This window comes from Bombus fervidus, chromosome 5 (genome assembly GCF_041682495.2).
Source record: "Bombus fervidus isolate BK054 chromosome 5, iyBomFerv1, whole genome shotgun sequence".
NCBI lineage: Eukaryota > Metazoa > Arthropoda > Insecta > Hymenoptera > Apidae > Bombus > Bombus fervidus.
This window is the reverse complement of record NC_091521.1, coordinates 16255555-16280124: the sequence shown is the minus strand read 5'-3', so window position 1 is coordinate 16280124 and position 24570 is coordinate 16255555. Positions and strand designations below refer to the sequence as shown.

General features: G+C 38.9%; 1 protein-coding gene across 15 annotated transcripts in view; it reads left to right on the top strand.

Moving 5' to 3' along the window:
- Window positions 1-24570, top strand: part of Spri (Src homology 2 domain-containing protein sprint) — a 209619-nt gene that overhangs the window by 150377 nt on the left and 34672 nt on the right. For 11 of the 15 annotated variants that reach the window (XM_072002995.1, XM_072002994.1, XM_072002996.1 and 8 more), the window contains one exon: window positions 23649-23772. In XM_072002995.1, the coding sequence (XP_071859096.1) occupies window positions 23649-23772 (124 nt within the window). Of the gene's footprint in view, window positions 1-3087; window positions 3438-23648; window positions 23773-24570 lie in introns of all 15 variants that reach the window. The other 4 variants (XM_072002999.1, XM_072002998.1, XM_072003000.1 and 1 more) reach the window with 2 other exon arrangements.

The following is a 24570-nucleotide window of genomic DNA, read 5'->3' as shown; positions in this document are numbered from 1 at the left end:
TAGCATCGACTCTCAGATCCTTTAACAGCCTTAAAGTATAATCATTCTTATTCTCGATAGTCTGTTAAAGAATAACTTCACTGATTTTTTTTTTAACACAAGAATTTGTATTATCTCATAAATCATTTATAAAATTTCTATTATTTGCTTGCAATATTATTCTGCCAAATTTTTAGGAATCGAGGAAATACCGTGCGGTTCTCTTTAACATATTAGTATCTTGCGATATATGTTTCGATATATTGCAGACAAATCCTCGAAATAGCCAGCAAACTATGCTATGCAAATCAGCCTCGCAATAGCGGCCTTCGAGCGAGAATTAGCTGCGAAACGAACCACCACGGAATTCGGCTGCAAAATACCCTTTGTGTTCCTGTTCAGTGTTTGTCGACAGTTTACATGCACACGGACTTTCCACCCCTAAATCCGCAGTTTCACGTTCATTTCCGCGATCTGCCGACTGTCGTATTTAATATTAATGCCAGGACATGCGTGGCCAGTCCAGCAATTCACGCGATCGATCGCAATTAAACCATGAACCTGACACGTTGTTACCGATTCCACCGAAACCGCACCTGTTAAAAGGCTAAAGCAATTCCCTCTGATCTGACCACATTTATTTATCGCATGATCGCGTTCCATGCGATGACTAATGTTTAATTATCAACGTCTATTCGTCTCAAGCCGAAGAGCCGAATATCTCGTTATAGGAAAGTTGAATGGTAAGATGAAACTATACGCAAAAGTTAGGAATTTCAGGGAATCCTTGAGGCAGAATCTTTTCTGGCGATGACGAAGACGGGGCAAAGAACGGAAAAGTAACAGACCGAGAAATAATAAATAATGTAAGGAAGCTATACGACTCGAATATCACAATGACACGAGGAAAATTAATTAACGAGGCTAACAGAACGTAGAATTAGGAATAAAAAATGACAAATTTTAAGAAATCCTTGAAACGAGACCTCGTTTGAATAAAAACCGACGGAAGTTGTTCAATCTTCTTCATCGCTAATTCAATTCACTGGTCGAGGGACGAGGTCCTCCACTTATTTCGAGCAGTATATTCAGCATGGCGTCACTGTTCAAACTGCACGTCATTATGACAGACCCTCGTCCCTTTTTTTTTTCCTCCGTCGGAAGAATCATCGAATACCCACGAACGTGATCCCTCGTGGAGACCGTTTATTAGGAAATATAATTCTCGCGTGCTGTCGTCTCTTCTTCGTGGCCCTTCTAATAACGAATAAAGTGTAAAAGGAATGTAGAAAAAAGTCTGATAACAAACGAGAAATCTCCAGGCGAATACTACGACGATCGATGACCTTCAGCAGTTGGCATTTTCCTCTCTTGCTTTCTCATCACATCTGGCCATTTTTCGTTGGTCCAATATCGAGGGCGTTTCTCAAATCGCGTGTGTGCACCTCTTTCTCCCTTTCCCCTTTCTCTCCTCTTTTTGCTGGCAATTTTTTTCCGATCGGTATCGTAATAACACTGCGTGTCTCAAACATGCTGGTCCAGGTTCCTTTTATGTCTATCCGTTCTCAGAACTTTGATCGTAGGAACGTTTCATAGCCCTGTTATATTTCCAGAGCACGAAAAATATTCTTCTTTATTCTGGGTCTTTTGTGATGGCGTTCCCGCTGACACGACGCAAAGATTGGCTTTGGCTTTGAGTATATTCGTGTAATTGGGCTTTCTGTGGAAATCGTCCGTCGAGTTTTCGTTCCTCCGCTTGTTATTTCGTACAGATCCTGCTGGCGTGCTTTTTCTATTTTTAGTTACTTTATCAGAAATTTATTATCGCGTCTTACGTTGTAAAACACTATGTAAAGTTTATTTAAACTTTCCAATAAATATTTTATTCCATTTATAATAATCGTCGGTTCTGAATTTTCGGAACAAATAATTTTAACCGACGATAATTTGTATTATAAACGAACGAAATATCGATCGTAGATCAAATGTTTGATTCGTTTTATTTCAATTCGCTCGGACCCCTTCGATCATTTTCCCCATAGTTTCCATAACAATTACAGCTAGGGGTAAGAACGAGTAATCCAAGCAATTTCTCCCGAAAATACTTTATCTCCGCCAATTAATTACTCGACCAGCCTTGTAGCGATATTTCACGGGTAATTTCTATCGCCAACAGACACATACTTTTCCACGGAATCGTCGACAATAAATAATCACTGCGTTAAGTCGTTTATGACGTGGCGATAATTCTCTGGCGCCTCGATCGCGTGCCACAGACGATTTACAGTTTTATTGGAGCTAAAAATTCACTCGAAGATCGACTTTTGATTTAAATGTGTTTTTATGAAAAAAAAAAAAAATATTATAGCATAAGGATTGACACATTTGCATTTCAGTCAAGTTCGTCAAAACCACTTGTTTATCGTACGTTCTTTAGCCAACACCATTTTCGTGTTTATCGTAAGAAACTGTTTGAATCGAGGCTCGTTTAGAACACCAGAACTTTGAAGTAGAAGTAGACATAGTACTTTGGTCAAAGTGCACTAGAAGTAGTCTATAGAAAAGTAGAATAGAATAGAATAGAGTATAAAGTTCACTTACACCGATTTAAATCACGCTTACGTAACCTTGTGTCGCCATTAAAATCGCCCACAGTTAATTAGAAATCTACAAATTAGGAAACAACGCATACTTTTATAAGAGCATACAAAGAATTCTATAAATTGTAATTGCTACTCAAGAGAGTAAGTAGTGAGAAAAGTTAAATTTCCCGTGAAGCAAATCTTGTCGTCGTTTTATCCGAAAGAGTTTGTACAACGACTAAGAAGTTTCCGATAAAAAAGAAGAAAAGAATCTTTTCGCGCTTGTCAAGTAAAGAATTCTTTAATGAGAAAAAGCACGGATAAAGAATCGTTCGATGAATTGAAATTCCTTAATAGACGAAAAGTTCTGTAATAAATTCTAATTGGTCATTTCTAAAATAAATAATCAACGTAATTGAATTCCTCGAGATTTAAACTCGATGTTTTATCAAAAAAGAAAAAAAAAAAACGAAAAGAATTCGCCAAAAAAGCAAAAGAACGAACGACGATCGAAACTTTCTTAAAGACCAAGAACTTTCCAAGAAGTACAACGGTCACTCAAAATCGAACTTCCTCCTTCGATATACTAAAATGAAGGTTCGACCACAACGAAATCGTTCTTCCCAGAAATTCGACGAGGACAAAAAAGGAGTGTGTGAACCAAAGAGAAGCGAGAGAAATCTCGTATCTGTGAGATGCGTCGTTATACGTGGAACTCGCGGAAGGATCGTCGGCAAACAGGATCGCAATAATGCTACCACCGATTCTGAACAACATTAACAGCGACATACTGACGCTGTACACGAACCCCGGAAGCGGAAGAAGCGTGGCCACTCGTGCCACAAGGGGCCGTTACGCGGAGATCGGCGTCAAAAGGTAACTTTTCGCATGAAAAATCGATGTCCATGTTGAAAACGTAGCTCCAGTCACGCAGAGGAAGCCTTTTAAGTGTATTTATAGGTTAATCGAAGACGAAAGGCAATGAATATTTTAACGTTCGTTTGCATGATTTATGAAAAGCATCTTTGAGTATGGTAGAACGATTCCCTTTAGTTGATTCCTTTTAAAATAGTAGTATTTTCGTACTTTTGTCGTTAGAATTGCACGTTACCGTGTAATTTATCATCCTCTTGACGTGTATTAATCGTATGACAACAAATTTCCTCATATTTTATACTCTTCTTATTTCCTATTAATAATAGAACGATATTTAATAATTTTACGATATTAAAACTATTAGATTGTTTATCAAAGTTATAAATGGATAGGAGATCGTTTATAAAGTATGTTAAGACGTGGTATTTGTTTTTACAAAGAATTAATATACAAAATATTAGTTGAAAAGAAATATCTATAGAATCTATTTCGTCGATAGGTTTCTACCAAATAGTTTGTTTTAAACGATTAAAGGGTTGTTTCGTTGGAAATGAAATTGTTTGAAAAAAAGTATTTATCGTTAAGAAAAACCGACTGTTATATTATATTATAGCCACGAAACCGTGTGTTAATTATTAATCGATGGCCATTGCACTCGGATCGTGCTTGTTGCAGTTGCCATTGCCGGCACCTGCGTTTATTGATCCCGCCGCCACCGACCACCATGAACCCGATGGTGAACGCGGAAATGGAAATTTTCGAGTGATGCTGCGACGCGAGTCGACCCAGTCGTTCGCCTATTTTTTTCCTTGTTCTTTTCTTCTTTTCAATTTCCATAAACAGCCATTCGCGTCAATGTCCATCTAAAAATCAAATATAGACAGTCCTGGTAGAATCCGTATTTTGAATTTCACATAAAAATTCTATATTATGAAATTCGAATATCGCGAAAATTTAGATTGCCGTAAAATTGAATTACCTAGTATAATGAAGTTTGTGGATTGTCGACTCGAAACTATATTACGGTCTACAACGATTGAATTTTGGAAATTTGCAGTAAAAAAAAAAAAAAAAGGGAAAATAGGAAATATGTCGACAGACAATCGACCGCAATTTAAAAAGTCTAAAAATTCAATTATTCGCGTTTGGAATTCGTCGATTCTATTATACCGAACTATACCACTTCAAAAAGTCACGACAAAAACGATCGAGGTTCTGAAACCGCAACGATCGAATTTAAACAATCGCAATGAGAAAAACCAGTTGAAACAAACAGTCGCAATCGTCGCTCGCGTTTCCTTCGGAAATAAAGCTATCCTTAAATAACGTTTTAAAGGAACTAAAATAAGAAATACTCGGAAATGTTTCAGCATGTTGGTAGATTTTCAAATTTTCTCCAGTGCTTGGTGAGTCGTGATTAAAAATAAAATATTTTTCGCCTTGTGAAAAATCGATCGGTCGTGAATCATTACGGAGGTCGACGAAACGGCTCGTGTCTCGCATGTCACCGCGGAAAAATCGATTTTAATCAGCGGTTAATATGAAATATGATAGCAAAAGTGGCCGAGCCGCGAGAAACCCTTCGGTTTATTCTTATGTAAGCCTCTTACCAGTAATCCGCTTGGGGTCTTTGCGAATAGAGATTCATTTATTTCCTTTTTTCGGCTGCAGACCACTCTATGGGAGGATCCTGACCCGGTTATAATGGGGTTCCTCCCGTGGATTCCAATTACCGACTGTTCCTCGTTCACGCCGTTAAAATAAAATTCCAGCTCGCCAGTTTCGCGTATCTCGATACGAGAAAAGAAAGATTTCACGTTTTGATGAATTATTATAGAATATCGATACTTATTTGTGGTCTTTTTTTTTTTTAAATTGAGAAATCGGAGATATTTTAAAGTAGGTTGGGACCGCTGTTTCCAAGTTTAATATCTTCCCCAAATTGATGTTTAATCTCTGTCGTACTTGATACTGACGTAGAAAGGATAGATTTTATTACGTTTTTTTAAATAATACAAATTAAAAAATTAATGAAACTATACATATCGCTGATGGACATTATCGAGTTTCCATATATATTAGTTTGTCCGAAAAGTTTCTTTCGTTTGATAAGATGATAATAGATGAACAACAATTTCTGTTTTATATCGTTTTATTGAATCACGTATGATCCATTTCGTTATATTTCTATTATTAATTCGTTCGTGCATAATTCAATAAACTAATATAAAACCAAAAACATTGTGCGTCTATTATTTCCTTATAAAACGAAAGAAACTTTTCGGACAACCTAATATTATAAACGTAGGCGTTAAATATCGAGTATCGTAACTGGAAAATTCATAAGTTTGGCCAAACGATACAGAGCTTGGAGGAGATTCGGAGACGAGGAACGATATGGCCGGGAGGTGACTAAAACCAGTAGAATTTCCGCGTAACATTGCGCTTGGTCGGAAGTGCACACAGAAGCGTTCAGAGTCTCATCGTTGCTCAATGAATCATACCATGATATACATGTGAAACTGCGAGCGTCGCACGGAAATTACACAGCGACGAGGTCGACGTTCATCGTTCCTCTGCACAGTTTGGTCATATTGTTGCTCGTTGCTCCGTTAATTGTGAGATTAATTTTTAACTGAAACGCGTAGAATTTACGCCGTGCATCGAGCTATTTACTCAATATGGAAGTCTCTTGTCTCTTTTCATGTATAAGCTTAAAGAGATAAGAATTATCTTTGCAAAAAGTAAATGTAGAAAATAAATATTACACGCGTCTCAGTCTCATCATATTCTCGACTTTTGATGAAAATTTTCTTCTCCTACGCGACTATTCTACAGTTGACCCTTTGCCTAAAACTATTAAGAAAATTACAAATTAATCTCGAGCGAAACCTTCGAACTTGCTATCCCAACGATTCTTTCATCGCGCGAACCTATTGAGACAATTTATCCGTCTTGATAAAACCGCTTATCTCTTTGTTATCGATCTTTGTACAAAATAACCCAAAGGATGCCAAACGGATCAACAAATAATTTAAACCTCTTAAAATTCTCAATTCAATCACCAATTATTCGTAGAACGAAATGAGTGAATTCGAAATTAACCGGAATACCAGGCAAAGGCAGCAATGATCCTTTGGAGGAGGCTGTTTACGCCAAAGGAATACCGGAAGCTTATCCTGTGACCCGAGCGGAAGAGCGCGAACGCGAGTAAACGCGTTTGCATCAAAGAGGTTGGACGGTAAAGCCCTGTGTACAGCGCGCGAAAAAGCGAGGAGGACCGTAAGTGGAATTTAAGCGAGACCTTTTGAGCCATTCGAGGCGTCTTTGATGCGCGAACGCGGCCTCGTTACCGTTTTTCCCGCGTTTTACGCGTCTTTCCGCTTGGAAAAAATCGGAGCCTCTTTGAGGACCGGCCGATCGTGAACGACGTTGCATTAATTAATCGAGCCACTCGAACGAAACTTGTCTCCTATGTTGCGTATCACGAACGAGAGCCATCCCTTGCGAAGTGACTTTGAAATCTCGCGGCAAATTTAAATTGACAAGTCGAAACTTAGCCTCGACCCCTGTCATTTAAAAGTGGGTCTTCGAATCTTGTCTGAACACGACACCACTTCGTGTATTTTATACCATTTACCATGTAATGTATTTGAACAAATTATTTCTTCAGCTTTTATATTGCTCGAGATTAATTTCTCATTTTTTTAATAGTTTTAGGCAAAGGGTCAATGAATAGAATAGTCGGATAAAATAATCGCGTAGGAGAAGAACATTATTCCGTAATAATATGAAAAACGAATCGTAATTATTCCTGGGTTCCGTGCAAAAATTCTTGAATTCAGCACCCGTTTTTAAAAAATAATATATCTTTACACATGACAGGTCACTTTTTTATCTAAATCATATAAAAAATACCCTTTTTTAACTGCTAAGTGGCATAAGAATTGGCAAAAAGAATTTTAACTGCTAATAATTGGCAGTGTCATTTCCAACGATAAATGAAAGTCTTCCGTAATAAATAATCGCGAGTGTGTATTTGTAATTTGCACTCAATATTTTGCCAGCACGTATACGACGCTTAATTTTATTTTATCCGCGATAAACGTTCATTGCTGCCTCTTTTCCCACGTCGCAGCGTCGTACAAAATAATAGAAACATCCTCGATGACCCCGATCGATTAGAATACCAAAGCGGACAAACGTCGAAATTCAATGGACTCGTGGGACACACGCGCATCAACGATTCGTCGTTTCCGACACAATCTCGCACGGTACACGTTAACAATAAACAATGGTCGGCTGATCGAGGGGTTGCATTAACACCACTCGCAACCCTATCGAATCGAAGGGGGTCGAAACGACGTGCACTCGTCCTAATGCGGTCCTCGAGGTGCAGGACGTGTGAACTCGTGAATGCACGCGCACGTGTACGCGTTTTAGTAGGAAGGAATTGTGGAAACGACAGGAACCTGGGGTTAATGCAGGGTCGTTGGCGATATTTCGTTTGAAAAATTAGGTGCTAGGCTTCGAATAATATAAAGACGAATTAGGTTTGTATTATGGGGAACAAGGATAACATTATGGGGAACAATAAGGAAATTTCTATATCAGAGATTTTTAGTACATTTAGAAAGAAATAATTGCAGGTTCGTTTTAAAAATCATTTTCCATCATCTTGTGACTTTAAAGTATTCATCTTATTATTTGTAAGATACGCTAGAAAAATTAGCGAAACAAACAATTTTATCTAAACTGACTTGGACAAATGTTTGAAAATATTTTTTAAAATGCCGTATTTCGTTCGAATTCTAAACAAAAAAAATTTATACTTTACACGATTCTAAGACGTCGTAACGAGAAATTTATGTGTCTACCGTTATCGATCGAATTTTTGCCTACTTCCTGTAGCGGGCAAGAAACCAGCGGGATTTCTAAGAAGCGTTTCGGGACGGAAAGTTCGACCTCATCGGGCGGGTAAATCGAAGAAACCACGCGAAACACGATACAGCACTTTCAGTCTAAAGTTACGAGGCACGAGAGCGGAAGGATCGTTTAATTCAACGTTGACGATATCGCCTGCGCTTTCCCTTTCGTTTTCCCATCGCTGATCGCTGAGAAATCGCGACATGGGAAAAGCTCGAGGAACAATCGCGAGACCTGCAGTCTTAGAAACGTCGCTCGGAGAAGTTTTCACTTAAATGACCTGTCTGTGGCATTTCTTTAAGAAATATCGGTCTTTAAATGGTATCTGAGGATTATGTATGATCGTAATAATTGGACAGCTGTGAGACGATTAGAAATTATCATTATTGAATTTTAGATTGTTTGACTCTATGATTTGTGCGACAGAAACCATTATTTTGTAAAAATGTTACCGAGGAAGTTTCTGTGTAAGATGATCGAGTATAAAGTGGCGCTGCGTAAGATTTTTCAGCGATGAAAACCGATCGATTTGATTAAGTTAATCGAGGAACCTGACTACCATTAGACCATGCAAACTCGTTTGCTACGGGAAACGAGTTGTTAAGTCATTCGACGAGGGATAATAATTATCTGCTGGAAATGGGATTATCACTGGAAACTGGTTATAGATGAGAGATCACATGATTTGTATATATATCGATATAAACGCGATATGGATATATATCGCGTTTTCTCGTTGTGCTCGTACTCGATATAATTCTCCACAACGTATCTACGATATAGTATGAAATCATCGCAAACCTATATCATAGACGTAAAAGAGAAATTTTGCGCGATATTTCAAATATAATTTTATTCGTCAAAGCTTACCCTTAATCCTATCTAATCTAATATAAAATCTTGTCCTTCGCGAAAAAGTCCACAAAAATCCACGAAACTTCTATGTAATTCATAAAATCCTACTAGAAATGTCTTCGATTCATAAAAAATGTTTCTATCTGTAGCTACAAAGACTGTGAATTTACGCAATCTTACGATCTCGCCATAAACTCGTAAAGTCCCCCTGAAATCATCACGAAACAAACACGCTTCCGTCCCCGATTTCTCAATCAACAAGAACATCTTCCTAGCCGGAAGGACAATCACATCTACTCGCCCCACGCTCTCCATTCTCCAAAGGAACGACATCCGTTTCTCTCGCAGTTCTCTGCCAAGAGACAAGGCACGTAGTATCTCCGTTTTCGCGATGAATATCGGCTGCAACCAGAGTTCCTTTGAATCCACGGTCTTCCATGAATCCAACTAGGAGGACTGGCCATAATGGTTGCCTTTGATAACGGGTCAAGTACAAAGCGACGTTTGCAGGCCGAGCAGTCGGTTCAATCGCTTAATTTCGACGGAATCCCGATCGGTCTACGGCGATCCGGACCTTACGGTGAACAAAGAAACGACTGGAATGACCGGAGGCTCGATTAAGACCGGTTGTTTGTTGCGCTTTTGGCGTTGTATCCGTGGAACGTGTCGCCACACGGACAGATATCGTAGCCTGGATGACGGTAACAGCGATTAGAATTGCTTTTTATTGGGTAAAACGATTACAGTTTTAAGGCAGAAGTGTGACGATGGTGCGCTCCTTTAGGGGAATTTGACTAATTGAGGGTTACGATGGTGGAGTTTGTGAGTTTGGACGATGGTTGAGAGGTTTTGGATGGAACTGATGAGTTTGTACAAGGAATTTCAAGTATGAATATCGATTTCAAACTTATCTGCGATGAATAATAATAATAATAATAATTGCAATGCGCAGAAATAATTGATAAAAATATTAACCCATAGAAAGTCTCAGTTATCTTTCTCAGATACAATGAACCCAATATAGTTAACCATTCAACAAGTTTGATTGTAATTTAAAAATTATAGAATGGCGAAACCAAAGGTTAAGAGAGCCATCGAGAGAGCAGATTGGCATGTGGCCAAATCAACGAGAAACCCGGCATTCCCACGATAATGGAAGAAATCTCTCAATTTGACAAAAGATGCCAATCATCCCAACGGAGTCGCAGCTAATCTCCTGGACATTTCCGTGAAACGAAAAAAGACTAGAAAGATACTTTTTCAATGTCCAACTATCCTTCGGATTTAGCGGAGGATGTCAGTAAATGACACTGTGATACATCGCTTGATGTATATTCATTTTCAAGACACATAAGCCGTCGTAGCCAGTGGTTGAATATCATTATTTCATGGATCGTACACAAGCAGCCGATAAATAAGTAAAGAAAAGGGACGAAAGCGGGGAATTTTTTGTCGTTATTCCTCTGATCGAGAATTTGTCCTCGTACAGACTAAAGATACGATGGCAGACAGGAAACGGAGGGCGTAGCGTAAATTTTCGCAGACCCTCGTGTGGATTCTTGGTGGAATGTTTTGCACAGAAGCCCAATATGCGCGGTGCGACGTCGAATGAACGGAAAAGGGCAAACGGTTCGCCTTTGATCACCGACCATTTCGAACTCCCGCAATTATGTACCCTCTAATTACTATATTTGGCCAGCGCGTTTCAGCCGACCAATTTCCAGAATGGAACGTATCCTTCGTCGAATCGCTGTTTCCATCAGCCTGTTTCGGTTTGACAAACGATCTGTCGAATATACGCACTGAGAGAAACACGGTTTCGATTGCCCTTGTAATTCGAATTTTTTCCTTTTTGTTCTCTCTCTCTCTCTCTCTCTCTTTCTCTCTCTCTTTGTCTCCTCTCCTCTCTTGTTTGCAACTATCGTTGAAGTTGAATATTTTTGCAGCCCTTCTTTTCTTTCCCTTTTTCTCCTTTTTTCTTCTTCTTCGTCGAGTAAATTTCGATGGAATCAATTGTTGCGGCGCTCTAAATTTCGATATAAGAAATGAGAGAAATTTGTCGAGGGAATAAAAATGTCAAGCATTCAGTCGGATAGAGACTCCTTTCTCGGACGACCAAGATTAGAGCTGACAGGCGCATCCACGGTAGGAATCATGAATTTTGAAAAAGATTAAGCTTCTATCCCCTTAATCCCCGTTAACGTACAGTCACCGGGACGACGGGAAAAAGACGAGCTCTAATGATATTTTTCACCCTCGAGGAGAACCTTCTTTTTGGATGGCTCGGGGAAATAACGAAGATAGAGCGAAAAATGAGACAGTAATACAGTATAAATGAGTGCAAGAAAAATTTACTGAACAAACAAAACACCTTCATAAAGATACTCGTTCACAAATACTCTTTTAAACTATAGCAACGCTATACTGAACGTCGTCCATAAATTTGTATACTTTTGAATTTAATTGCTCGTATTCTTTATTTAATTATATCCCACTCTCATTTTTATGCGAAGAAGACCAGATATATGAAGATAATAACTACACAAGTCCCATCGATGTCACGTTATGTAATATTAATTAAATCAACGTGATATTAATTATAATATTAAGTTGCCCGAAAAGTTTCTTTCGTTTCATAAGGTGATAATAGACGAACAACAATTTCTGTTTTATACTATTTTATTGAATTACGTATGATCCATTTCGTTCTATTTCTATTATTACGTTCGTGCATAATTCAATAAACTGATGTAAAAGAAAAAAGCATTGTGCGTCTATTATTTCCTTATAAAACGAACAACCTAATATGAACAATATATTACGATTGAAAATTTGGCAAAGGAAAGTAGTAATAATATTTCTAAATATCCTCTAGAACAATTTATCTATTTACGCTTTATTGTCGAATAACCTAAATGTACTTAATCGATGCCCCATGTTCTTACAATTACTCCTCAGCTAATAATCGTGTTTCGAAATATTTTCCATTACAATTTCTCTATTTACTTCTATTTATCAAATAAAGAGTTCCCCTTGTACCATCAACAGTAGAAGATATCGAAGAGGAACGCCTTGAACCATACGACTTTCCGGTCCCAAAGAGGACAATATAACGGGTGACGTCGGTGAGACAACCGAAACAGAGCGTGGAGGTACACTTAGCGAGTAAAGTGTCGCGTGTTACATACAGTAACTCAAGATCACTTTGCTGCTCCCACTCGTGTAATCCAAGAGCCTTCTTCGGCTTCGGTTTCCATGAGAAATTGGATAGGCCAGTGTACGGCAGTCGCGCTTTACCTTCCTTCGACTCACCTTTTTCCTTCTTTCTTTCCATCTCTCTCTCTCTCTCTCTTTCTTCTCAGTTTCCTCTTCTTCTTCCTGATCTACCTATGTGTTGACGGTTAGCTGACCGCTTAACAAGCGTCAGACGCTCGTGTGTGTCGTCAAATTATTATTAACGCGATATTAGAGGGAATTTAGTATAGCAAAAGGTTATCAGTAGGTTTTATGAACGTGTGAGAAGGTATAAGCTTCTGCCTGTCAAGTTTCGCATCAAATCTTGCGAATTTTTGAGAGCGGAGATCGCTAAAGTTTAAGTAGAATAGGTTGACTGTTCAAACTTAGTTCGGAGTAGCCTACTCGCCACTTACTTTGATATTCTTCCATCTTAGTTTCTGGTCATCGTATGTACGATATGCTTTGAAAGCGACACAATGCGAAAACATTCTCAACCTTCTGTATGATGCGAAAATGAAAAGTTTGAAAATGCTATATTTTTACGATATACAAATATCTACATACGTACGTTTCACTCGATACCGTGGTATAATAAAGATAGAAGAGCCAAAATTACAACTGTAGATTCAGACACTCTCAAGTACTGACAGATGAATGAAATTTACATTTCGATTTGCCAATTTAATATTTACAGATACGTAGAAATATATAAAACAGAATTTCATCGCAAAACCAAGACAAACGCACTTTTGTACAAAATTCTAAAGATAATTTCTCAGAGAAAGGTATTCGAAAAGTACTGGAACTATACATAATAAACTAGAACTATGGTCTAGAATCTTTTTTCCTTACAGTGGACCATTTCTTCTCGCTAAACATTAAGAATTCTCTCTAAAACATAAGGTCTCCGATGGTTTCCCCGGCATCGAGACGAGCAACGGCCACGTTCTATGAAGTAACGACCAGGAAGCGTGCTATTAGTCTTAATGCAGCAGAGTGCTTTCCTCGAAGAGCTTTGTTTCTTCCTAACACGATGGATCTTGACGGGCTCGTAACTCGAAAGTAAAGAGACACGTTTTCTTGCGTCGGAAGCGGGCAGGGAATTTTTGACCGATCCATCACCATTTCCGGGTTACACGTCGCGTTGTCTCGTTCCATCGAGGACCCTACCGATCGCGCGATTACTTCACGGTCCAATTTTTCCCGTTTTGCGTGAGACAACACCATTATTTCAAGCAGCATCGGCCTGATTCCCATTGGAATCATCGTTTGTGCTTTCTATGCATGACGAAACGTCATTTTCACTATCTAGTATGCAATAATGAATAGGCGTACGAGATAGTTAATTACATTAGCTTTGTTGCTCCCACCAATTCTTCTTCTTCTTCTAACTCGATTTTCGGATGGAATATTTTCTTGAAGAATTCTCCAACGAAACGAAAACAATTTTTTTTTAAATTGTCCTTGTCAGCCAAAAGGGCAAGAGAAAATTAGCAACTTGTTTTATTCGATCGAATATTTTTTCAAATAACGAGAGGAAGAAAAAATTAGAAATTAATTAGACAGATTACAAAGGTCGTATACGCGAAACAATAAATTGCCGAGAAGAAAACGATTTCCCAAAATCGGTGTTCATCTAAAAAGACAACATAAAACTCTCAGTCCCAATATTCCTCCAAAAAAACAAGCACTGTATTTCTTCCTTTAAGTCATTTCATGCGCAAAATTGTAGCGCACAGTTGCACGGGTCATCGAATATTCGCGATTTACCGGAAAATTTCACGAATAAGCCAACACAGCGAGGGAAATACGATTTCTTCGACCCATTCTTGGGATTGGATCGAACACGATCGCGTTTTGCTCCTTACGAACGTAAATTAATCCCTTTCGTGAACGGGCTTCCGCCAATATCCGGATGGAACACGCCGCTTCCGGTCGATTTAATCTCCACCGATGAGCCACGCGATTCTTAGAGCGCCGACAACTCGGTTAGGAAGTTGGATTAATAGAAACTTTTCGTCGTAAAATGTGAGCCAGGCGGAAAAGTTAGAGAAGTTAGTCTGGTATCGATTATGGAAGTTCTCATGTTTTTGTGGATATCTTTTTAGATCGGAGAAAGAACATATCTTGCGTTATTATTTGTAAAAGATAATTTGTTAGAATCGTTTATGGGCAAGAGGTTGAGTCGTATATGGGAACGTATAATTTGGTTCATGACTTGCTATTGGAATTTAATTAAATCGTTTGAAGAAAATATTTGTTTTGTGACAGTGTATGCGTCAATATATGCCTAAGATATATTAAAGAGATTTAAAATTCAAAAATGATATTATCACGATCATATTGCTGCAATTTACCTACGATGTTACTCGCAATAAATTTCTTATAGTTGTGCTAATTTTCGTGTAGAATCAGCTCGTGAAATTATAGGAGAAAGTACAGCGAACGTAAATAAAAAGTGAGCGAAGCTGTACAAGTTACATTTGAAGTTATACGCCGTAGCTGAAATCCTAGCGCGAATTGGGACTAATTAAATCTTAATTAAATTCCGAATTGAAACGTATAATATCCAAAGAATCCTTAAAAAAAAAAGAAAAAAAACAATCCGGGAGAAAATGCATTAAATAGAAATTAAAATTCGAACCATACAATTCATTCTGAAAAAATGAATTTCTCTGGCAAATTAAAATTCTCCGGTGTTAACTCCATGACGAACGAAAAGTAAGAACGAACGACGACGATGTTTTATTTTACATAAAGAAAATTTGCGCGATAATTATTATTCCGCGAAATATAAAAGAAAGTCGAAAGATTCAATTGAGCGTGGTTGATTTCTTGTAACGAAATCGCATCTAATTGCCCCAAATAATTAGCGTAACAGTTATAGAACTTTCCATTGACAGCGGTGCGTCGAGAAAAAGTAAGAAACGTTCGTTTTAAACGATGCTGAGTCACGAGAAACGGTTTCATGCTCAGCGTGAGAGGAAAAGAGAATTAGAAAAGAGTTGTCGATCACGATGATCGTTGACCGGAAAAATATGTGCACGCCGTCTATCGTGTTTTCTCTCCGTGAGAAAAAAAGAAGAACGTCTTTTATGCATCATAGGACGCGCGTTCGAAGCCATCGAATCAGCTGATTTTGTCTTTTTCTTTTTTTTTTTTTTCTTTTTTCTAACCTTCATTCAATAGAAGCAAAAGCTACGAAACAACCAGGAGTGTTCAACTAGGAGAGGATTCGCGCAAGAAAATGATCGATCATAAACTTTACTACCGAAAAAGGTTTCGAAAGTGTAAATAAAATTCGCGAAAATTTTATTCAAAAATATTAAAATTGATTTTTGATTCAAAAAATCCTTCCATCGAAAATTTACATTTTTCTTACGGGAATTCTATCTTTTGTAAGATTTGACTTAGTTAAATATTAGTTTGGAATAGTTAAAATATTGCATTCGAAAATCCTATTTTAAAATTTAGCATGAAAATTTAAAGCATTCTATCCAAAGAGTCTGTTAAAAAATTTAACTTGAAAATCATCACACTTCGTTTGACAATCTTATTTAAATATTAACTGTTTTAAAATTTGCCTCAAAAATTCGATTTACATGTCAATATAAAAGATAATTCTTCTTAATTGTTTCGTTCTGCTAATTAACAGGATTTATTGTATTATAATTTCATTCTATTAAAATTATTTCGTGATTTTTATGAACTGAGAAGAAACCACTCTAATTTGTTAGAAAGCTTACGTCTATTCTTGTTAGTGAAACTTTCCTCGTTTACACGATGTGAAGGATGCAAGAGGTGGAAGAAAAGAGGAAGCGAAGGTTCTTTTAGAGGCTGAGAATTTCTTTAAACTTCGCACAGAAAGCGTCTTCCGAAAAGACCTTAGAGAAGCGTCGCGATGCTTGCGAAAGAATGCAATCTCCATTTTACATTTTAACCCTTCTCTAATTAATGAAATTAGTACTCTCCTGAGAAGAAATGAGTTTCCTCTCTGTTTCGTGCTGCTTCTTTTTCTCGAAGATAGCGTTAAACGAACGAGAGTGTTTCCTCGAAAAGTTCGCTTTTCCTTCAAATGTAAATTTATACGGATTTTTTTGTCAGAAACAGGTGGAAACGATTCAACGTAATTGACAAGAGATTGCAAAAATGCTTGAGACAACATGAAAGAAATCTTGAAAACGATAATAATTTTCTTTGGAACGACTAGCAAATGTAACTGGGATTTTCTTCGCGATTAATTAAAGTGTATGTACCTGGTACGTTTAATTTATCGCAACGATAAGACTAAAAAAGGAGATGCTTTCTGCTGACTGCCTAAGAATTTCTGAACCGCCCCCATTGGCGACGATTCAAGGTTTTGCAGGAATACCAGGCCCGATTGGCCCGAGTTCAATAGCAGCCGGTGAATTGGATTAGAGTTCGGAATCGAAATAACATACCATTTAAAACGCATTCCCTATCTTCCCCACCTTATACTAATTTTACATAAAATTAGAATGCCTCGAATAGTTCACTCTTTAAATGAAATTTCGAACTTTGTAAAATTTTCTCGCCTCCTATCTCGTTATATTTTTTCTCTCTCTCTCTTTTTATGGTGACCAAATAATGGTAACCAAAATAGGAAGGAGTAGATGGTAACCCAAGCCTATTTCAGAGTTGCAAAAATCTGAATTTAATAAATATATACATACGTACACTTTTTATTCTTTTTACGGTGACCAAATAATGGTAACCAAAATAAGAAGGAGTAGATGATAATCCAAGCCTATTTCAGAGCTGGAAAAATCTGAATTTAATAAATACGTACATACGTACACTTTTTATTCTTTTTACGGTGACCAAATAATGGTAACCAAAATAGGAAGGAGTAGATGGTAACCCAAGCCTATTTCAGAGTTGCAAAAATCTGAATTTAATAAATACGTACATACGTACGCCTTTTATTCTTTTTACGGTGACCAAATAATGGTAACCAAAATAGGAAGGAGTAGATGGTAACCCAAGCCTATTTCAGGGTTGCAAAAATCTGAATTTAATAAATACGTACACACGTACTCTTTGTCGATCACGACAGCAACAACCCACTTCCATAAATAGCAATCTCAACCCTCGAAGCTCGTAACAATTAGCCGCCCTTTCTGTTAACTGCAACGAACTTAACATCTCGAGGCAGGAAGACTGGTCGAAAACACGAGGGCCATATCGCTTGAAAGAACGAAGAGTCGTTCGTTGGTCGCGTTCCTTTGAGCGGCCAGCTCCACCACTCGAGAATCCTCGCCTTTGAGACGCGTTCCTCGAGATGGAAGCTTCGTCCCTTGAACTTCTCCAGACGCAAGAACGCATCCGCCGTTGCAAGCACGATGCACAGGGTCGCTCGTTAATACGTAAAAATCCCCCTTTTACCCTTACGAGGCCGTTGCTGGACCACGTGTTGAGAACCTCCCCAGTCGTCATGGCAACCCCCGTCCGATCCCGCAGACGACGAACACGTTCCTGGTGCCCGAATCAGGAACGTAACTTCCGCGTCGTTGGCCCTTTGTTATTTTCAGATCGACTGTTCTAGCAACTGGTACAAGTCTTTATATGTAAGGGTTCTGACATTTGGTAAGAAAGGGAAATGTGCTTTTGCTTCGAAGAATTATTTGTTTGGCTTCGTTTTTTAGTTTCCAGCCGATGATAAATCATCGTTATAGACATTATCGTGGGTTTGTTTGGGATCAGGCTTGGGTGCTGAGCGATAGAAGGGAATTTCAGAAATTGTTTATGTCTCTCGCACGATAGTTTTTGCAGGCTCGTTGGAAACTACCAAATGATCTAAAAACTGGCAAGTGAAATATTCTACCGCATGAATGTTTCATGTGTTTCACCGGTATCTAAAAATAGTCGGAGCTGATTTGCCAATTAAATCACGCGAGTGGAAAACCTCGGGTACTTCCGTATATGTTGACCGACCGGCTTTTTCGGCGCATGTTTCCTGTCTAATTAAATCGATACACCTGTATATGTGTGTGTGTGTGTTTCGGAAGCAGGAACGTGGCGGCGCGTGCGACTGAAAACTCTTCGAGCAGTCAATTAATCCACGGCGTAAAATTAATCAATGACGTCCGGCAGATATCGCTGCGGCGGAAAAATCGATACGTCGCGTCGCGACGTAACAAATCGTCTCTTGATACTCGTCGAAAGAAAAATAAAATATAGAACGGGCGAACGTCAACGCCGTTTCCTCGACGATGATTTATGCCCCGAAAGACCAGCTTTTAATTGCCGAACCATGGACAGATGGTGACTGGATTTCACGGATCAGCGAATGATGAATGAATTTTTGAAACAGGCTGGCAATTAGACTAAGTACAAAAAGGAGGTCTGTTTGTCGTACTAATTAACCCTAAAAGGTTAGAAGGCTGCGCTGTGAAGATATTACTGTTAAATTATTATATTTCAATTCGTTTATCGTGGGAACATTGCGTGCACGTTTATGCAAATTCGCGCGTTTACGAGTATAACGAAGTAAGCAAAAACTTGTAGCCCATTAAATTTCAATTTTAAGATAAATATTTTATCCGCAATGCTTCATGTGTTTCTATATATTACATAGATTTGACACGTTTTTACAAACTTAAATATCCTTTGTAAATTCGGCCAATCGCGGGGAGAGGCGTTCGCGAGGAGGCGCGTCAACGGGAGTCGTAAATTCCCGTTACGATTGTATCAATCGACACCACGAGCAGGTCGATCCCCGTATTTCTTTTGGGATAATAGGGGTAGTTCAGTTGGAATAAAACTGTAGTCTACAGTTTTATTAATATATATATTTATTTCTATTTTGCACGGATACACACTCTCATACGCAAGCGAAGTCGGTGAATTTGATTACTTAGACGGAACGTAGAGTTAATATGAATGCCCGATTGTCGTACGAACAGTTGACTTGACTGTCGCGAGGGCTTGAAGAGCCAAAGGAACCCGGGAGATGTGTGGCACAGACTGGCCTAGACTCGACTCACAGTTCGTTCTTTCGCCGTCTCAGGAGTAGGAGACTTTCTACCGTCTTAGGTAGTGGATGATATTGTTTTTTGGGATGAAGTCTCTTTTTTTCTTTGTATACACATCCGCTCTTTCCGTATGGCAGATACCAGTTTTATTCGTGATTATTACCAGCATGTAATAAATTCCAGGTAGTGGTGAATAGCCCGCTGTAAACGTAAAGTACTTTTTGGGACTCCACGTCCCGTAATTTTAATGCAGACCGATTAACCCATCTATATACGTTAGACATTAAACTATCGTTAGAGTATATGGTGGGTCCTTGGGTCTGCAGAATAACGGTATGAGTAACATCCTTGTAATTAAATAATTACAATTAGCAGGATGTACGTAATATGCAGAAATATGCGAAATACCCAAACTTCTTCTTATAATATTCGAAGGGATGTAATCTATAAAATTGCACGAGGAATCGTAATAGCAAAATTTGAGTTGTACGAATATCTTTGTTCGTCGCCATGCATAATTAGTATCCGTTTGCGGTTCGATAATTATCGACCGTTAAGAATTAATAGAGACATGTCAAATGCAGTTGTCGAACGATCGACGTAGTCCAGAGAATTATCGATGTAATTAATATCTTCGAAGAAAATGGTTCATTCAATCTGATAATTTTAAGGAAGTATCGCAGTTCCGCTTGATCTGTTACAAACGCTACGTGAAGAATTCTGAACTTTAGAATCATCTTGTATAATTGAGATCGCTAGAAACGATTAGAACTTCGAACCTGTATCAATACCAAGAGCGAGCAATTATCGTGCACCAGTAATCATCTCGAGCTCGTTTCATTTCATTAAATCGAACTCTCCCTGACCATTTATTTCTTCTATGAGCACTTGAAGCGTTCTACGATCATAGAGAATCTACATCGATAAAGTCGTCATTTGTTCGTTCAAATTTGCTGTATCATCGGTTACAATTGCTATCGCGTTTCGGATAGTTATAGCATGCAAGTGATAAACGACGTGGCTGCCAAAAACATGAAAAGCTGCTTCTTTAGCGGAGGATATAAATCTCATTGATAAAGTACGAGTGCTACAATCATTTATTTTACTCCCGAAGACTGTCGCCAGAGAATCGAAACGCTAAATCTCAATTTCGTTGTGATCGGAAAAAGTAAAAGTGCAATCGGCTTAATTAGCCACAGCTCGATTAATACCACGTTATAAATTAAAATTGTTTATTAACAAAGTTTTCGACAGGAGTCGTCAAAGTTTCTAAAAATCAGGACACCCGTGCATTATACAAAAACAAACAAAATAGCATAAGTAGATGTAAAAATTCACAAACATACCGACTGAAAATCATAGTGGCGTAAGTTAGTTTACCGTTAATCTTCGTTTCGCGTTTATTGTTTGAAAAATTCGTTATATTTTCTTCGACTTGTTGTAACTTAATGTAACTTAATATTAATCGATAATCGAAACTAAGGGAACGACGCTTGCAGAAATTGAAAGAATTTTAACTCGGATCGCTACGATTCTCAACTCGAAGCCACGCGGAAAATCTTCACCTCTGACACTTGCGCCATTTGCTACTTTGACTCCCCGATTCGTATCCGTTGTCAAGCGTTTGTCCTCCTTTAGATCGATCGAAACGCAACGAAAATTTCTCCGGCTCCCTCACAGAGATTCGTATACGGTCCCGAGAGCGATGTTGGAGCACGAACGCGATAGTTTGGGGCAGACAAGGTCCGAGACAAGCCGTCTAGCTGTCAAACGCAGAGGACAATAGAGCGCCGGACGTGTAGGGGGTGTTAGTCGGCGACTTTGCATACGTCAACGCCCCTTCATTCGATATTCAGCTCGGGAATTGCGACAAAGTTTGCTCGAAATAATACCGTTTGTGAAGCGTGCCGTTCGCGGTTAAATGGTTCGCGTAACTCTGCCGATTATTCCCTCGCGAAAAAGTCCACTGGTATTAGAAATTGTAACGTGAGAAAATTGTTTCGAATAAATATGAAAAAGTCATGGAAACGAACTGAAAGCTCGAATTATAAGGAACGTCGTATCAACGTAGATATCCTCGAATTCCTATAAAAGATTTCTACTTTTCCATTGGCAACTACGGCCAAGCATCTGCGCTCAAAGCTATTAATGGTAAAGCCCTGGTACTCGAAGCTTCCCAGGAAATGTGTAAATACTGCAGAACGCATAAAAACTTGCGTCGTTAATCTAACGCCTAGCGTTTCCGCGTAACGCGCCACTTACTCTCTAGATTCTGACGCGTGGTGACTACTACGTGGCGTAATTAGCTTGCGATACGCAACGCGATACGTCGTTCCCATTCGCCGGAGAACGCATACACACACTGGTTTCTTTGTTCGAGACAGCTGACCTCGACTCGATCACGAAGCAGGTGATAAACAAATTGATGAAACTGTAAGCAGAGAGAAGAAAAGAATACGAGACGGGCGAGAAAAATTTAGAAACGTTGAAAAATAGCGTAGGAAGAGAATCGAAAGGGTTGTGGGAGGATAAGGGTTGGACATGGCCGTAAGATAGGTCATTAAGGGACTTTTCGGACTCTAATGAGATCATTAATTAAGAGTCGGAGCACCGTCGGTACCGGTGGGCTTCGAATCTCTTTACACGAGTACGGATTATCGGTATAATTAGCGGATACCGGAGGCTTCGTTAAGTCGACGTTAATTTCGAGATGCTACGATGTCTCGTGGACGCTTGTTAAGCTCGACGAACGCTAAGACGATTCGATCGATGGTTCGCTACGTTCATTCCGTCTGTAAGTTCCTACAGGTAACGGACTTGAAACGTAGATTTCAATGCAATCGATCTGTGATAAAATTTTCAAAACGTAACGTAAGTTAATTTTCCTTATAATACACGCGATTATTAAGTATCATTCTCGTTTAATAATTAAAAATGTCTCGTAACTTTTACTCAGTGTTAGCAAATTAATCTTCTTGGATGCTACGCGTATCAAAATATTTTCCACCTGCTAAGCAAAAGCTCGAAGCTCCAAGCAAAATCACTGAAACTACTTAAATTTACTCGACCCATTTAACTCTAACGAATTAGCAAGAAAAGATAAATAGACGAAGATTCACGTAATCCTCGAAATCACGCCACGAAACTTCAAATTTGTTCGAATTTCTCTAAAATCCTATCTTTGTTTCAACGATGATCCCTAAGGGAGGAATCCCGGGATCAATTAGGTCTGTTCTCGTCACAGAGACCGCAGTTTCTCTGAATCAGCTCGGCGGAAATTACGCTAGGGTACAGAGGTCTGTTTACAAAGCGTGTATTGTCCCCTCAGAACGGAGGCGCCCCGATGCGGAGAATTTACTCGTGAGTTTCTAAGCGATTACCTGCAGCAGTGCAATGGCGCAGGTAACGAGAATTCTGTACCCATGTACCATCGCTTCGTCATAGAAAATTGGACGGTAGTAGGACACTTTTATGTTTGCCTCCGCTTCCTCTTTCGCCATCCCACGTTAGAAGGTTTTTGGTGTGGAAATGGAACGCAAGAAAATATAGTATTTACCGGGTGAATGGATCGACGAACGTAAAGACGAGCTTACGTGCATTCAAGAAGACGTTTCTCGCGCGATCAAAGGATTTGGATTTATTTTTCCAGTGATGCGGATTAAGGATGGGTACGTTGAGTGAAAAACAGGAGACAGATAGACGCGTAAACAGGCTGGATCTTATACAGATCGCTCCATTTCGTACATTTTTCTAAACAATTGCATCGACGAATTAAAACGAGATACTCGGTGTAATAATTCCTCGCGATGAATTTCCAAGAATTCTGTCGAAGGAAGTTTATCGAGAAAATGCCGTGGCTGAACAGTTGCTTGATGTAACGGAACAAGAATGTTGTCTATTTATGTCATACAATCTGGGAGATTTACAAAACTAACAATCAGTATCGTACAACGTGCCATATTGAAACGAGTTCACAGATGCGATCCATGCAATTTGAACAAACTGAAAGTTGTTAATTATAGTCGTACAACGACGACGCGATGTACGTACGGAATGCTAATAGTCTTTCTAACCGCGTGAAAGCGGCTCGAAATCGCGTTACTTATTTGTCCAGGCGAATTCTAGCGGACGTCTGACAGAAGGAGGCTAATTAACGAAACGAGACTAAACGGAGACGGTCTATTTTCTCTGTTCGTAGGAGCGATGTCTTCCTGGAACCGTATCTGCAGCAGCATGGAACCGTTCAGGTTGTCAGCTCGCCGAGCACGCCTCCGCCAAATCCGCTGCAGCATCATCAGCTCACGCAGCTACATCATGTACAGGTGAGTAAGAGATCTTCCTTCTTGCTTAATAATCGCGTTGACGTTCGAAGGTCTTCGCTAATGGTTGTATAGTTTGCCAACGACGAGTCGGAAGAGTTGGTACTCGTAACGAGATCTTTTATTCTATTTAGACCGAATTATTTTTTTCTTTTTTTTTTTTCGTACATGAAAATGATTGCTTTTTAATAATTGGCAATATCTTTTGAATGGTTTGACATATTTTGGTATGTTGATACTTGAGATTTATTTTACTAAAATCACATAAGCGCGTCGTTTAGTTAATTGATAATTTATTAACTCGTTGTTCGAATTGCCAATCTCTTCGACATGGATCTCAACATTTTACGCTTCGTTTCATTTGTGTTATAAACGACGTTACGTCGTATTTACGTTTTCCACTTTTAATTTTGTAATTGAAACATATCTTGTCAAAAATGATCGGATATCTTCGAACCATTCAACGGAAGACTGAAAGTTCAGTTTTTCCGACGGACACGACGTTAGTAAAATTGTCGGAAAATAATTAGTATATTGCGTTACAGCGAATTAATGTCCTATAATGAAATTTTGTAATTTCGGCGCACGAAATGACGCAAGCAATCGAGTGATCGGGAAATTGCAACGACTGTGAAATACTTTCGGCGGCTCGTAATTAAGGGATTCGTAATTGGCTGCGAGGGTGTTTAACACGCGTCGCACGTCCTCGTTTAATCCGTTTAACTTGAAACGCCGTTGTGTGTCAGTCTGCATTTCAAATTAAATTACACTCGAAACTCCAGTACGCGGCGAACCCCTTCG